This window comes from Panthera tigris, chromosome D1 (assembly GCF_018350195.1).
Source record: "Panthera tigris isolate Pti1 chromosome D1, P.tigris_Pti1_mat1.1, whole genome shotgun sequence".
NCBI lineage: Eukaryota > Metazoa > Chordata > Mammalia > Carnivora > Felidae > Panthera > Panthera tigris.
Genome location: NC_056669.1, coordinates 37,670,561 through 37,686,865, shown reverse-complemented (window position 1 = coordinate 37,686,865; position 16,305 = coordinate 37,670,561). Strand labels below are relative to the sequence as shown.

General features: G+C 39.0%; 1 protein-coding gene across 5 annotated transcripts in view; it reads right to left on the bottom strand.

The window, feature by feature from the left end:
• Positions 1–5,130: 5,130 nt before the first annotated feature.
• Positions 5,131–16,305, bottom strand: part of MTMR2 (myotubularin related protein 2) — a 116,826-nt gene continuing 105,651 nt past the window's right edge. For all 5 annotated transcript variants that reach the window (XM_007079043.3, XM_007079042.3, XM_042959501.1 and 2 more), the window contains 4 exons: positions 10,395–10,487; positions 9,092–9,205; positions 7,176–7,352; positions 5,131–6,479 (listed from right to left, as the gene is read on the bottom strand). In XM_007079043.3, coding sequence (XP_007079105.2) covers positions 6,318–6,479; positions 7,176–7,352; positions 9,092–9,205; positions 10,395–10,487 — 546 coding nt within the window. In that variant the 3' untranslated portion in view covers positions 5,131–6,317. The remainder of the gene's footprint in view (positions 6,480–7,175; positions 7,353–9,091; positions 9,206–10,394; positions 10,488–16,305) is intronic.

Here is a 16,305-nt window from a genome sequence, read left to right as displayed (position 1 = left end):
GACCAACATCGAGGAGCTTCCTCCTGTGTCTCCTAGGAATTCTGTGGTATCTGGTCTTACGTTTAAGTGTTTGGTACATTGTGAGTTAATTTTGTGAGTGGTATGAGATAGGGGTCCAATTTCATTGTCCTCTGCATGTATTTCTCCAGTTTTCCCAGCACCACTTGTGAGAGAGACTGTCCTTTCCCCATTCGGTGTTCTTGGCTCCCTTGTCAAGTATTAGTTGATTATATATGCCAGGGTTTAATTCTGGCCTCTATTCTGTTCTGTTTATTGGTCTGTGTCTATTTTTGTGCCAGTACCATACTGTTTTATTACTCTGGCTTTGCAGTATACAATTGACCCTTGAACAACATGAATTTGAATTGTGTGGGTCCACTTACACATGAAATTCGTACAATATTGTAAATGTATTTCCCTTATGATGTTCTTAACATTTTTTTTCTCTCCGGCTTACTTTAAGAATACACGCTATATAATACATATACAAAATATGTGTTTTTTAGCTCTTTGTTATTGGTAAACCTTCTAGTCAACAGTAGGCTATTAGTAGTTAAGTACTGGGGGAGTCAGAAGTTATACTAGGATTTTAAACTGTATGAGGGGTCTGTACCCCTAACTGCTCGATCGTTCAAGGATGCCTCTGGCACTGGTCTTTTTCTTGGGATTACTCTGGGCATTTGGGGTTGTTAGTGATTCCACAAAAATTTTTGGATTGTTCTATTTCTGTGAGGAATGCCTTTCATATTTTGATGGATATTGTGTTGAATCTGTAGATGGCTTTTGGTAGCATGAACATTGTAACAACATTCTTCCAGTCCATGAACAGAGGGTGTCTTTCCATTTGTCTTTGATTTCTTTCAGCAAAGTCATACAGTTTTCATCGTACAGATCTTTCACTTCTTTGTTTAAATTTATTCCTTAGTATTTTATAGTTTTTTATGCTATTGTGAATGGTGAGAGTTTATTTTTCGAATGTTTCATTAATGTAAAGGAATGCAACTGATTTTGTGTCCTGCAACTCTCCTGAAATTGTTGATTAGTTCCAACAGTTTTTTGTTTGACTCCGAGTTTTCTACATATAAAAGCATTTCACCAGCAGATTGAGACGATTTTACTTCTTTTCCTATCTGGATACCTTTTATTCCTTTGTGTAGCTAGTAATCCTAATAGTGTTTTGAAAAGAAGTAAGAGTGGACATCCTTGTCTTATTCCAATCTTAGAAGAAAAAGTTTCAATTTTTCTCCAGTGAGTATAACGTTAGCTCTGGATTTGTCGTGTATGGTTTTTTATTATGAATGGCTGTTATATTTTGTCATGTTTTTTGTGTCTATTGAAATGATTGTGTAGTTTTTTATCTTTGATTTTATTGGTAAGTATTACATTTATTGATTTGTATATGTTAAACCATCCTTGCATCTTTTGCATTTTTTTTAGATCTTATTTATTTATTTATTGAGAGAGAAGACAGACAGACCAAGCAGGGGAGAGGGAGAGAGAGAGATTCCCAAATGGGCTCTGCACTGCCAATGCATAGCCAGACGTGGGGTCTGAACCCATGAATCATGAGATCAAGACCTGAGCCAAAAATGAAGAGTCGGATGCTTAACCAACTGAGCCACCCAGGCACCCCTATTATTTCCTTCCTTCTGCTTTGTTCTTTGTCGAATTTCTTGAGGTATAAAGTTCGATTATTTGAGATGTAATTTCTTAACATCTGTGTTTATTACTATAAACTCTCCTTCTTTCCCATTTCTTCTTTGACCTATTTGTTGTTCAGAAGTATGTTATTTAATTTCCACATATTTATAGATCTTCTCATTTCTTCCTTGTTGATTTCCAGTTTCATACCATTGTGTGGTCAGAAAAGATAATCGGTATGATTTCAATCTAAATGTGCTAAGATTTGTGTCCTGTCATACGATCTGTCCTGGAAAATGTTCATGTGCACTTGAGAACAATTTCTCAAGTATTCTGCTTGTTTGGTGAATTGTTCTGTGTATGTCTAATAAGTTTATTTGCTCTAAAGTATCGTTCAATTCCAGTGTTTGCCTTGTTGATTTTCTGTCTGGATGATCTTCACTTTGGTGCTAGTGGGGTATTGAAGTCCCCTATTCTTATTTTATTATCTCTTTCTCCCTTAAGACTTGTATTTGCTCAGTATGTGTTGGTGGTCAGGTAATTTATGATTGCTATATTTTTGTGATGTATGGACCTCTTTATCATTATCTAATGAGCTTTGTCAGTTCTACCGTTTTTAGCTTGATGTCTGTCTTGATGTAAGACGATGTCCACTTTCCTTGGTATCACTTGCTTTGAATATCATCTTCCATCCTTTCACCTTAAGCCTGTGTATTTGTTTAAAGCTGAAATGAGTGTACTGTAGTGAGCATACAGTTGGGTCTTTTTTTTTTTTTTTTTTTTAACCCATCCGGCCACTCTGTGCCTTTTGATGGGTGAATTCAATCCATTTTACATGTAGGGTGATTATTGATATGTGAGGACTTGCTACTGCCATTTTATCTTTTGCCTTCTAGTTATTTTCTCTCTCTCCGTTGTTTCTTTTTCCTTTTTTTTTTCTGTCTTCCTTTGTAAGCTGGTGTTTGTCCTTCGTTTTTTTGCTCAGTCTTTTTGTTTTGTTTTGTTTTGTTTTGGGTCTCTGCTCTAGATTTTTGCTTTGTGGTTACCAGGAGATTTATGCAAAATATTTCATAGATAAAAGAGTCATTGTATGCTAATAAAAATTTATCTTCATTTACTTAATTTCATCTTTTTATTCCTTCCCTTTTATACTTTTCACAAATTATCTATTCTGTGGATTGGTAAATGTTAATAGCTGTTGTTATTTTTAATGCTCTTTCCTTTAAGCTTTATACTGTAATTATTTTATAGTCTAAAATAGTTATTTCTGTCTGTTGATGCCCTTTTCATTGTTTCAGCTTGAAGAGCTACTTCCAACTTCTCAGGCGGTGTTAGTGGTGGTGAATTCTCACATTTTTTTGGTTTGGGAAATCTTCCTGTAGCTTTTATATCTGGATAACTTTGCCACTTAAGAGTATTCTTGCCTGGCAGTTTTTAAGTTGTTTGAATGTCATTCCATTCTCTCCTGGCCTGTAGAATTTGTGCTGAGAAATCTGATAGCCTCCTGGTGTGGGTTCCTTTGTTACTTTTCTCCCCCTGGCTTTTTATCGTTAACTTTTGACAGTTTCATTATAATGTGCCTTGGAGAAGGTCAGTTAGCTTTGTATTCTTGTGTATCCAGTTCCCTCCCCAGGTTTAGGAAGTTCTCAACCATTCTTTTATAAACTCTCTGCCTCCTCCTCTCTCCTCTTTCTGGTCTACCCTTTAAACTTATGTTGGCTTTTCTAATGGAGTCTGATAGTTGTTTCAGGGTATGTTCATGTTTTAAATATACTAGTTCTCTCCTCTTCCACCTGAATCATTTCTAAATTCCTGTCTTGTGGCTTGCTTATTCTCTCTTCCATCCGATCTTGCTCCATTTTCAATGCTTTCTAATGCATTCTTCATCTCATTTTGTCTTTTTGGTTCTTTAGAATTTTCAGTCTCTTTGGTAAAGTACTCCTTATGTTCATTAATTTTATTCCTAAGCTCAGTGGATTGCCTTTTCGCATTTTCTTGTAGGCTGGAATTTTGGATTCGTTATTAGATTGCAGTATTCCATGTCTTTGGGTGCACCTGCTGGGGAATTGTCACCGTCTTTTTGTGATACTGTATTATCATGATTTTTCATAGTATTTGATGAAATGTGCCTGTGCTGCCACATTTTAAGTAGCAACACCTTTCTTACTTAGGTAAGGCTTTGTTTGTTCACTTTGATTTTAGTAGTAAAACAGGTTGACAATTAGAAAACTTTCATTTGTTTTCCAGAAGGTGGTGCTATAGCACAAGTTTTGGGGTTTCCATAGTGGAAGTGACTAAGTTGGAAGTGTGTATTAAAAAGATGGCATTTAAAAACGACTAGAGACAGAGTGGGGGGAGGTGTGTGCTTAGTTAGCACTTGGGGCTTTAGGCATGTTCACAGCCTTCTAGGGCAATCCCAGACTGAGGGATTCCCAGAGGTTCGTGGATGGACCTCTTGATGGAGTCCCAGGACATATGGGAGAAAACACGTCCCTTCAGCAATCTTTGCCTTTTTTTAATTTCCCTCTACCTAGTCACGGAGGTCTCTCTTCAGAAATCTGGGTGTTCCTGAAAGGCGAGCGAACCCCTCCAGCTGCAGCCCATGCAGCTGAGCAGACTTTCACACACCCCCTTTTCCACCGCCTTTGCTAGAGAGGTGGCTACTCTCACTGCCGCTGCAACACCCCTGGCTCCATAGCCTCCTTGGACTTCAGGTGCATAGATGGATGTCCTGGTGTCATAGGCAGAGGCACTCATATTCGGTCATGGATGTCCAATTAGTTGTAAGTTGAGGGGGAGAGAAAGGAATGCCTCATGCCATTGTGATGCTGACATCACCACCAATGGATTATCTAAAATGTGCTCCACTTTGGAGGCTCCTGCAGAAGAGGAAAGGAAGCCCCTGGAAGGTTTAAAAATGATAAGTGATTTGCATTTAGATTGCTCTGGCCTTTGAATGGAATTTAAAGTGGATGTGAGGGTACTGAGACTGCAAGTTTGAAATTCGTGATCTCTTCAGTCATCTGTATTCTTTTATGTAGTATCAGACCAAGATGACAAAGGCTTAAATAAGCAAATAGGTAGAATGGGCAGGAAAGAATAAATCTGTAAAATATCTGGAATAGAAAACTTAGCTTTGATAGGCTGGCCACTTAAATACCATTACTAATTTTCTTATAACCAATATCACATAAAGACTAAATCATTTTGGTACTTATTTTGCTAATATTGGATGTACTGAGAGAAATTCTAGTTCCTCACTGCAAGACGCAAGAACAGGGGCTAAGGTTCAGACTATGGTGAATCAGAAAGTGAAAGAATACTGCATTTTTGAGTACTGTTTGATTTGGGTATTAGAAGCAAAATGGGTTCAAACTGAATATTTCAATTTGGAACCGGTGCTGAGAGACCCCTTTCTTCGAAAACTAGCCAAATAACATTTCTGCAAAAGAAACTTCAGGCAAACAGAATAAGGACAAAGTTTAAAAGTCAGTTGAAGTTTTCTTTTAATGAAAGACCCAAGAAGAAGCTCCTTTGTTACAGTACATAACATATGGCTCTTAGGATATCAGGGAGTCAAATGTTTACACCAGTGCTGAACTGTTACTGGCAGGTGAACAGTGAAGCAGTATTTCCTTTACTGGCATTGAGACTGTAATACATTTTGACATGCAGTAAGCTCTTTGGTAGACTTAATCTTTCAGTGGAATTACAGAATTTGCGAAGTAAAGTAGTAGTAAAATAATTTCATGTAAAATTTGAGCGTAGTACTTCTCACCCATAAGCTATTTATACAGACTTCAGGGGAAAAAAGTCAATCCTAGTAAACTTTTAAAATATTGCCTCACAACTTCCCAATTAACTTCTATATTCAGACACACACACAAAAATGTAAATGAAATAAAGTGATATGTTCCATTATTTTTCTAGTAATTGGGCAATGGAAAGTAATCCGAAGGGCATATGATTCTTTGAAATCCTGGACGGCTACTGCTTTCTCTTCTCCATCGCGCCCCCCCACCCCAAGTACCTCTCTAAGGCATCATTTTAGAACGGCTACCTAACACATCTTAAGTACGTGAATAACAACAGCAATAGTTTTCAACTACTACTAACATCATAATGTCCTCAAGACTTTGCCATACCGTATGTGAAGCGTGTGGGTGCAGAAAGGTGACCAAAGTAAATCACTCTACTATAAAAAAGAAAAACGCATGATGGGGAAAGGCGTATCCAATGATTTTGAACTTTCATGACATCGAGGCTCAATATATATAATGCCACAGAATTTCAGTGTTGGTTTGGTGTGAAAACTGATGCTCCTTCCCTCTGTCCAGTGAGTTCTCTTCCATCAAGAGGTATATTTCTGGAGTGGTTTGTAGTTTGATTTTAAAATCAGAAACTTGTTCCCACTGTGGATCCGGTATGGAAGCATCTTAATATTCTTTGGGTGACTTAGAAGATTAGTGTCATAATCACGTAATTACATATGGGGTTATTTCACTTATGCCACCTGCACTGCTACAGTTCCAAACCCATCCTGGAGAGATTTACAATAAATAAAGCAACTGAATTTCTCTCACAGGTGGGTTCTAACTTCAGAAGACTTTATGCTCCTAAAGCTGCCACTGGGATCCAGAGTTCATGGCAACGACGGCCCCTCTCGAACGGTCCTTTCACACAACAGTTTGGACGGGAGTGACGCACTGTGCAGGAGAACTGGCTCTCTCAGAGGATGAGGTTGATCGGTTGGAAATCTCTCTCTGTAGTTCCTCTACTTTCTTCTGGAGCTCCGCTCGTTTAGCAAGAAGCTCTTTATATCTGTTGTGAATGGGCTCCTACAAGACAAAAACATTGTCAAATCATTCAGCCAGGCAATCGTAAGCGAACCCGAGTCAAATCATTCCAGTATACAGGTCTTTCCCTGAATGCTGCAGGCTGCACGTTCTCAGCTGTGGGGCCACGCCCACCTTTCCAGCATATGGGCGAGAATTAGCTGGACCCTGACGACACCGGTGCCCCCCCAACTGTTTCCACAGAATACCCTGAAACTGGCACTTACTAATACAACAGAGAAGTAATAAGAAAACCTACAGGCCAAAATTCAAGATCTCCTATCATTTAGTTGTAGAGTTTCAGTCTTTTAAGCAGTTCTAAGTAGTATGTATATATTCCGTAACCTGCTTCAAAATGGACCAGAATTGTGTCAGGCTTTTTTCCTAAAGCCATTTCCTCAAACCTATTAAAATGGCCTAGAAGATATCCAGTCCAGCACACTCACTTTACAGAGGAGGGAAGAAAAGACAAGTGTCTCCTCCAGGACCATATGAGCAAACTCGGTAAGAGTCCAGTATACTGATGACCCACCCGCACTCCCCCATGTAGTGCTTTTTCTACTACCCAATTATAACTATTAACAGGAAAAAGGCAGGTTTTAAATATACCCAATTTTTCTAGTTGCTTTGAAGTTGACAAAGCTAACGGATACAGCTGAATGGATGAAAACCCCCACTGACTATATTAAGAGCATATACCTGCGGCTTCATCCGTGGATTCCACCTGACATAATATCCCACCCAGAGCTCTAGGTGGCGCATGCTGGCTACTGGATAAAGGACATGATTGGAATAGCTCCCATAGAGAGGATTAGTGAAGTCTTCCAGCTGGCTGTTTATATAAGACCACAGTGACACCGTCCTTTTAGGAAGATTCTGTAAGAAGGAAATATAGGTAGTTTTGATGATTAAAATCTCTCTAGAGGGAGGGAACAGGGACACTTTAGTGAGAAGCCCTGCTTACATTAAAATCAGAGGGTACTGGGAAACCCTGCAATTCATGAGAAAGTTAGACAAGCCCCATACCAGCAATTCCACTCTTAGGTATACACCGAGAGAACAGAATCACAGGCACACAAAACCCTGGACACAGACGTCCAAATCCACATTATTCACTATAACAGCCAATGGGAAGAAACAATCCAAAGTCCATCAACTGATGAATGGATAAAAATGTGGCACATTTATATGATGGAATAATATTTGGCCATGACAAGGAATAAAGTATTGCTACCCACTACACACTGAACCTTGAAAACACACTAAGTGAAAGATGCCAGACACAGAGGCCTCATTGTGAATGAGTCCATTTATATGATGTATCCAGAAGAGGCAAGTCCAGAGATCAGGGTGTGCCAGGGACTAGGAGAAGAGACTGGGGAGTACCCACAAATGGGTACAGGGTTCCTTTTCAAGGTTCTCAAGTCAGTGATGCTGATCCTTGTACGACTCTGTAGATGTTCTGAAAAGTACTTAAATTTTCATTTTAATTTTATGGACTACAAATTATCTCCCCCCAAAAAGTTTCTTTTTCAAAAATCAAGACAGAGTTAAATTCTATTCAAGGCTCCCAAGAGAGGAGAAGGATCTCTGGAATCTAGGTATTTTTAATTAGCTAACATTTGGTAAGTTCTTGAGTGGTCCCCATGCACGGGAATACTGACTGCATGCTGGACACTGAAGATACGGTGTAACAAAATTTTTAATATCCGTCTTCAAGGAGCTTACGGTCTACTACATGGCAGTCACTGTAGTGCTTTGTAGTTCATTTTAGTTAACTCTCACACAATAGTATTTTCCCTAATTTACCGAAGCAGAAATTAACCTGCCCAGGGTTGCACAGTAAGGGAGAGATCCAAGATCTCAACCCAGGCAGCCCGGCTCCAGAGCAAGCACTCTGCCACGATGCTTTAGAGAAGAGCCTGAATAAACTCGTTTACAACCACATTTTTAGAGTGAAGTGATGCAGAAGGAGACACCAAGATGATTTGGAATTTCATACACAGGACAGATGTATTTTGAGGAAGTCAGAAGTAAAATTTGAAATGTAATCGTCACACAGCTTCCTCTAAAGAATCCCGACCACTTAACAGTGATTATCTCTGGTGAAGTGGGGCAACATACACTTTCTACATAGTATCTCTTCAGTGTTTGGATGTTTTACAGTATTGTTTTACAATTAAAAAAAAAAAAAAAAAAACCTGAGATGGCTCATATGTATGCAGAAGGCATCTGGGGATTTGAGCTGTCCGTTCATTCATATGTATATTTTTTGCTAACAGCATTTTTCTGTACCTGCTTGGAAGGATTTCCATCCTGTAGGGACTAACGAGTAGCACTGGTGCTCTGAAGATTACACAGAACTTCAGTTCAGGCACTACTTTTACCCATAAGCTCACCTGACAGCTAGCTGGTACCTTCCGCCTTGTAACAGAGGTACTTGAAAACTAAATCAGGTTCAGATATATGGACCTTACAACATGTGAAAGAAAATATGGCCAAAGACATCATCCCAAAGAACTGTTAAGTTGAAATCTATCAGAGAATCCACCCTAGTCTAGGAAACATCACACATACTGGGAGTAAAGGGGGGAGGGTCATGGCTCATATTTTACCTCTTTTCCTCTCTGCTGTTCGCTGTTACAAAGGAATGTTCCAAATAAACAGCTATATAGATGGTCCAAAATGGTGATGAGAAAATATTCATTGAATTCAAATGCTGTAGGAAACTGCGAATTGAATATCATAAACAAAAATAAAATTACATTTTTTTCAAGCATATTCATCCCCACATATGGGTAGATAATTTGTAACACTTCCTAAAATTAGGTAAAACCATATTCAGAACTAGATATTTCTAATCCATTATGGCATTATCTGCTTTACCACTTTACCACTTTTCTGAGATTTCTCCCCAAATCTCCTTTTCTTGTGTGTGAATGGTCTGATCTTGGTGTTTCTGTATCCCCTGGGTCTGTTATTCCTAAACTTGTGGAGTAATGAATTTTGCCTTTGGCAATTTTGGCAGCTCTAAACATCTAAACATATTTTTCCATTACAATTACTTGGGGTGGGGGGTGGGGGCGCCTGGGTGGCTCAGTCAGTTGGGCACCCGACTTCGGCTCAGGTCATGATCTTGCAGTTCACGAGTTCAAGTCCCGCATCTGGCTCTATGCTGACAGCTCAGAGCCTGGAGTCTGCTTTGGATTCTGTGTCTCCCTCTCTCTCTGCTCCTTCCCTGCTTATGCTCTGTCTCTCAGAAATAAACATTAAAAAGAAAAATTTTTTAATAAAAATTTTTTTAAAATAAAACGAAATTACTAGGGGAGCTGGGTGGCTCAGTCGGTTAAGCATCCAACTTCGGCTCAGATCATGATCTCGCAGTTTGTGAATTCGAAACCCACGTCAGGCTCTGTGCTAACAGCTCGGAGCCTGGAGCCTGCTTTGGATTCTGTGTCTCCCTCTCCTCCCTCTGCCCCTGCCCCGCTCATGCCTCTGTCTGTCTCTCTCAAAAGTAAATAAACATTAAAGTTTTTTTTAAATAAGCATATTTTTCCATTAAAATTACTTAAAATAGGATTTTATTTTGCTAGAGTTACCTAGCCTATTCATTTCTTTACCTCTACCGTTCTTAGCAATGTATAGATGAGCTTCTGAGTAAATATGCTGCCATGACTTAACTACTTGTGCAAAATGAGGGAGGAAACCTCTTGGGTTATTATTGATTCTTCTGGCTGAAGTGCTAATGGATCAAACTGTCAAGTTTTATTGCTATCTGCAAATGATACTCTTTAACTTACCGAGAAATCTTACAAGAATTTCCATTTTACATGAAATGTAGGATAATCATTGACCAAATCTCCCAATTCTGGATGGCTTAAAAGAAAGATGGAAGAATGACTTTCCTAGATAAGTTACCTGTCTTGTCATTTGCCAGACACAGTCAATAAACTGAAGAAAAACAGGCGATCGGTCTGCGTCTGCGTGGTTCTTATCTCCATGGCCAAGTCTCTGAAGGAGAAAGAGCAAAATGAAATACTGAATGAGCTTGTGGGACTTTTCTTTTTCATGGAAATAATTTTATTTTCCAATAAAAGTAATACTGGCTCAATATTCTTTAAGGTTCAAACTCTTTTAAAAAGAGTCACAGCAAGGAAAATAGAAATCACTCATAATTTTACCAGATAGAAGTCTCTATTACCATTATGATGTACAAACTGCCAGATTATTTTCTGACATGCTTGTCACAGGAATACAACATTGTTTAATAAATGAGACCCAAATCTAAACAGTTAGTAATAGAGACAGCAGCAGTCAGATCTCAGAACCTGATGTTTCGTCCCAGAGATTTAATATTCCCTAAATATTAACAGTCACTTGTACAAAAGCCTCAGGAAGCAACCTCCTCCTTTAACACTTCTGGCCAGTGTGTGACACTCTGCTGTATCTTAGGTCTCATCCGTCTTTATCAAGAAGAATCACGTTAACACAAACTTTCGAAAACCTTTAAAGAATGCTTGACATCTACCTTCCAAGCATGTACTCACCTGCTTTCTGTTTTGTTTTGTTTTTTTTTCTCTCTTCTAAGGACCTTTGCCCTAGATGACTGAAACAGACCCTCTACACTCCAAAGCAGGGATTCTAAAAATATGGTCCATAGATTTCTAGGGCTCACGTGGGGGGCTGGGGAACTCTGTGAGGTCCAAACTATTTTCATAATGATACTAAGACATTGTTTGCCTCTTTCAGTGCATTGACGTTTGTAGTAATGGTGCAAAAGTGATGAAGGATAAAACTTCGGGGACTTTAGGGGAAATGAAGCAAGGCACTGCGGTCAAGCTGCACTAGCAGTGTTATATTCCCCCTTGCCATACACTTGCCGTTAAGTGAAAGGGGAAAAAGCCAGTTTCCCTGATGAAGCAGTAAAAATTAAGCTTATTGAATCTCTCCCCTTGGGGCGCCTGGGTGGCTCAATAGGTTGAGCGTCCGACTTCGGCTCAGGTCACGATCTCACGGTTCACGAGTTCAGGCCCCGCATCAGGCTCTGTGCTGACAGCTCAGGACCTGGAGCCTGCTTCGGATTCTGTGTCTCCCTCTCTCTCTGCCCTCCCCTGCTTGTGCTCTCTCTCTCTGTCAAAAATAAATAAACATTAAAAAATTTTTTTTAAAAATCTCTCCCCTTAAGGACAGTTGTTTTGTTTTGTTTTGTTTTTAACGTCCTGTGTAACAAAGTGGAAAATACGCATGATGTTCTTCTAGTGTAAATTGAAGTTGATGATACAAACACTACTTTTTCATGCAACGTCATTTTAACTTGAAGGAACAACTAATATATGAACTATGGCTATTAAGACTTGAATATCCCACAGACATTTATTTTAAATGTACAAAATGAATGCGTCATTTCAAGAAAAACGATGACAGGGGCGCCTGGGTGGCTCAGTCGGTTAAGCGTCCGACTTCAGCTCAGGTCACGATCTCGCAGTCCGTGAGTGAGTTCGAGCCCCGCGTCTGGCTCTATGCTGATAGCTCAGAGCCTGGAGCCTGCTTCAGATTCTGTGTCTCCCTCTCTCTGACCCTCCCCCGTTCATGCTCTGTCTCTCTCTGTCTCAAAAATAAATAAACATTAAAAAAAATTAAAAAAAAAAAAGAGAAAAACGATGACAAAATTCAAGCTTTGAGCGCAAATTAGATTTGTGGAAAACTACCTGCCACATTAAGTTTAATGCTATACAAACTTTGCTGATAAAATCATTGGTGATATTAACAAATGGGATATTATGATATTATGTAATGAAATTCATTAACATTGGAAGAGCTGGATAAGTCAGTAAGCCAGTCCTTTCCAAAGAACCAATACATGATGTTACAGAATCACGCATGGGTAAAAGAAAAAATGTATTCCAAGTACAAGACAGACCAATGGAATTTAATGGAACAAATAGTGAAAACCTCATGGATTTAGTTTTGGACTCCACATTACAAGGATCATAGAAGAAATTAGCAGTTGTTAAATTTTGGCACAGTATTAGAGAATATCCAGGGGCGCCTGGGTGGCTCTGTAGGTTAAGCACTAACAGCGCAGAGCCTGCTTGGGATGCTTTCTCTACCTGTCTCTCTGCCCCTCCCCTGCTCTCGTGCACGCATGTGCTCTCACTCGAAATAAACATTAAAAAAAAAAAAAAAAGAATATCCACAATTCCCTATAAAAATCTATGAGGACACTCTCTGATTCTGAACCTACATATCTCTGTGTGGTTTTCCTCAAAAGTCAGATTTTCCTCACTGCCTTCAAGCAACAGCAACATTGCAGAAAACTGAATGCTGAAGTAGTTGTGAAATTCAGCCATCTTCTAATAAGCCAGACCTGAAGGAAATTTGCAAAAGATGTAAAACAATGCCACTCTTTGCAATAAATTCTTTTGTTGTTGTTTCGGAAAATATAGTTAGTTTTCTTTAAAATGTTATTTAGGTTGGGAGCACCTGGCTGGCTCAGTCCACGGAGTCTGTATCTTGGTCTCAGGGTTGTGAGTCGAGCCCCATATGGGGTGTAGAGAGTGAAAATAAAGTAATAAATAAATAAATTAAATAAATAAATAAATAAATAAATAAATAAATAAATAAATAAATAAAATCATCTAGGATAACATATAGTAGTACCACGGTTTGATGTTTGTGTACCCCAAAATTCATGCTGAAATCATAATGCCCAATGTAATGGCAGGAGTCATTTGTCTGGGAGCTCCTAGTCATAAGGGTAGAACTCCAGTAAGTGGGATTAGCACTCTTATCAAAAGCCCCCAGGAATGCCTGGGTGGCTCAGTCAGTTGAATGTCTGACTTCATTTTGGCTCCAGTCGTGACCTCATAGTTGGTTCGTGGGATCAAGCCCATGTTGAGCTCTGTGCTTTCAGTGCAGAGCCTGCTTGGGATTCTCTGTCTCTGTCTCTCTCTGTCTCTCTGTCTCTCTCTCTCTCTCTCTCAAAATAAGTAAATTTTAAATGGTTAAGCATCTGCCTTTGGCTCAGCTCATGATCTCACAGTTCACGAGTTCGAGCCCTGCATCAGGCTCTCTGCCGTCAGTGCAGGGCCTGCTCCGGATCCTCTGTCCCCCTCTCTCTCTGCCCTTCCCCACCTCGTGCATGCATGTACACATGTACACATACACTCTCTCTCAAAAAAAATTAAAAAAAAAAAAAACCTTAAAAAAAAAAAAGACCCCACAGAGGTTCTTAGTTCTCTTTACCATGTGAGGTCACCATGAGAGGCTGACAATCTACAACCTAGAATACAACCTTCAATGGACCCAAACTATGCTGGCACCCTGGTCTTGGATTTCTAGCCTTCATGAATGTGAGAAATAAATTTCTGTTGAAATTTGCAACCCACCCAGTTTGTGGTATTATGTTACAGAAGCCCAAGCAGACTAAGACAATTTATCATTTCTTTAATTAATATTTAAACATTTTTTAAAAATTTAATTTCTATAATGGCAGCAAATATTGGTAGTTATAAACCATATATGCAAAGTTCTTAGGAGTCATCAATAACTGTTAACAATGGAAAGAGGTCCTGAAATTGAAAAGTTTGAGAAGCATCACCCTACATTAACAAGGTGTGCGTATCCTCTTTACCAGCTGTCCCTTAATTGTCAAATTCTGCTTTCAGAAAAACTATGGGCAAAAAATGGAGTAGGAATCCAGAGTTAGCAATTTAGGAATCCACAGAAAATTCCAACAGTCTGAAATGTCTACTATTTTGGTCACATTTATATGAACATGGGCAGCTTTGGCTGATTAAAACTTCATTCTTTAGGGGCGCCTGGGTGGCTCAGTCGGTTGAGCGTCTGACTTCAGCTCAGGTCATGATCTCACAGTCCATGAGTTCGAGCCCCGCGTTGGGCTCTGTGCTGACAGCTCAGAGCCTGGAGCCTGCTTTGGATTCTGTGTCTCCCTCTCTCTCTGCCCCTAACCCACTCATGATCTGTCTCTCTCTGTCTCAAAAATAAATAAAAACATTTAAAAAAAAAAAAAAACTTCATTCTTTGAAGTAAGAGGGGATTTTTTTCCCATGTTTTTTTTCATGGTAAGTATATTTTAGAGAGAACTGAAAAATGTAAGCCATCTGAAAAGATACTCCAGATGCCCAATTTTATTTAACAGTTCAAGTTCAAAAGAGCTGACTACCCTTAAATGTCTGTTTCTTTCAAGTTACAGGTCAATCTTGAACAACACAGGCTGAACAGCACAGGTTCACTGACGTGGATTTTTTTTATAGTACTGTAAGTGTATTTTCTCTTCCTTACAATTTTCTTCATAACATTTTCTTTTCTCTAGCTTACTTTCAGAATACAGTATATAATACCTACAACATACAAAAAAATGTGTTGACTGATTACATTATCAGTAAGGCTCCCTTCCGGTCAACCATAGGCTATATAAGGAGTTAAGTTTTGGGGAAGAATCAACAGTTATATGTGGATTTTTGACTGCACCCCAACCCCTGCACTGTGCATTGTGCAAGGGTCATCTGTATTTATAAACACTGCTGGGACACCCTGGTAACCACAGAATAGTAAAGGTTAACATTAGAGACAGTGTCTGGGCAAACATCTTTCAGAAAGTCTTTCATCTAATCTAGAAAATGCTGCCAGGAACTAAGCTCTCAGTGGCTTCAACACCTCTGACAATCTAACTCTCCTCTCCGTGACTCTCTTAACTCCTCCCACCCCCTTAAACTCCACTCTTGCCAAACTCAATCCCACCTAGACTTTTCCCCACCTTGTTTCTCTTTTTTGGGAAAATATTCCTACTGCTCACTCTCTAAGTTCTATGATTACAACTAACACAGATAAGCAATACAAGAGAACCAAGGCCTACCAGGTTACTGTTCCCAACTTTTCGGATTGCAAATTTAGTCTTTAACAGAAACACAGCTAAAAACCACTTGAATGTTTATTTAATTAACAGGTACAGGAATTGAATCCAAAGTATCATGTAACAGAAAAGCAAATTTGAAAGCTTAGTATCCTTTGAAAGGGCTATAATAACCCCATTCCTCTGCTTCGGGAACTGTGATTAGTTCTGGGTACCACACTTGAAGTAAGGCATGATCAAAGTCCAGACAACTTGAGTGAAGAGGGGATTAAGATGGGAAAAGATTGAGGAAAAAAAAAGAAAAAAGAATGTTTAGCCAGAAGAATTGAAATTTATGCATGAAGTGGGCAGAGAGCTATTTCCAAATACTTGAAGGGCTATCTTATTTGGATAAACAGTTATATTTGTTCTTGTCTTCAAAGGGGAATGTAAGAGAATGGGAAGGAAATTTTAGTTCACTATGAGGAAGAACTTTCTAGTGGGTATACTTTCTAGAGTGAGACCAGATAGCCTGAGGAAGAGACTGCTGATTTCTGGAGGTGTTAATGAAGAAACTAAATAATCATTTCATGGGGATACCACAGAAGACATTCAACAATGAATGTCTGGCCTCTGAGGTCTTGCCAACTCAGATCTGAAAACAACAAAAACATCAAAATAAATGTGGAGGCAAATAGAGGGCACAAAAATTTGTCATTTCTATAAAACTAACTATAATACTCTCCATATATATGGTCATTACAGTGTCAGTACTTGAAGAAGGATAATCAAAAAGCTGTTTTATTCCCAACTCTGAGTGAAAGTTTTATTTTTTTCTCTGATACTTCTTTTGGTCCCAGCCTAATTTTTTTTTTTTTTTTTTTAAGACCCTGTTCCTGTGTGAGCACTGCTACTTTGAAGTATTCTTAAATTAAGAATAATAATTAGGGGCACCTGGGTGGCTCAGTTAAGTGT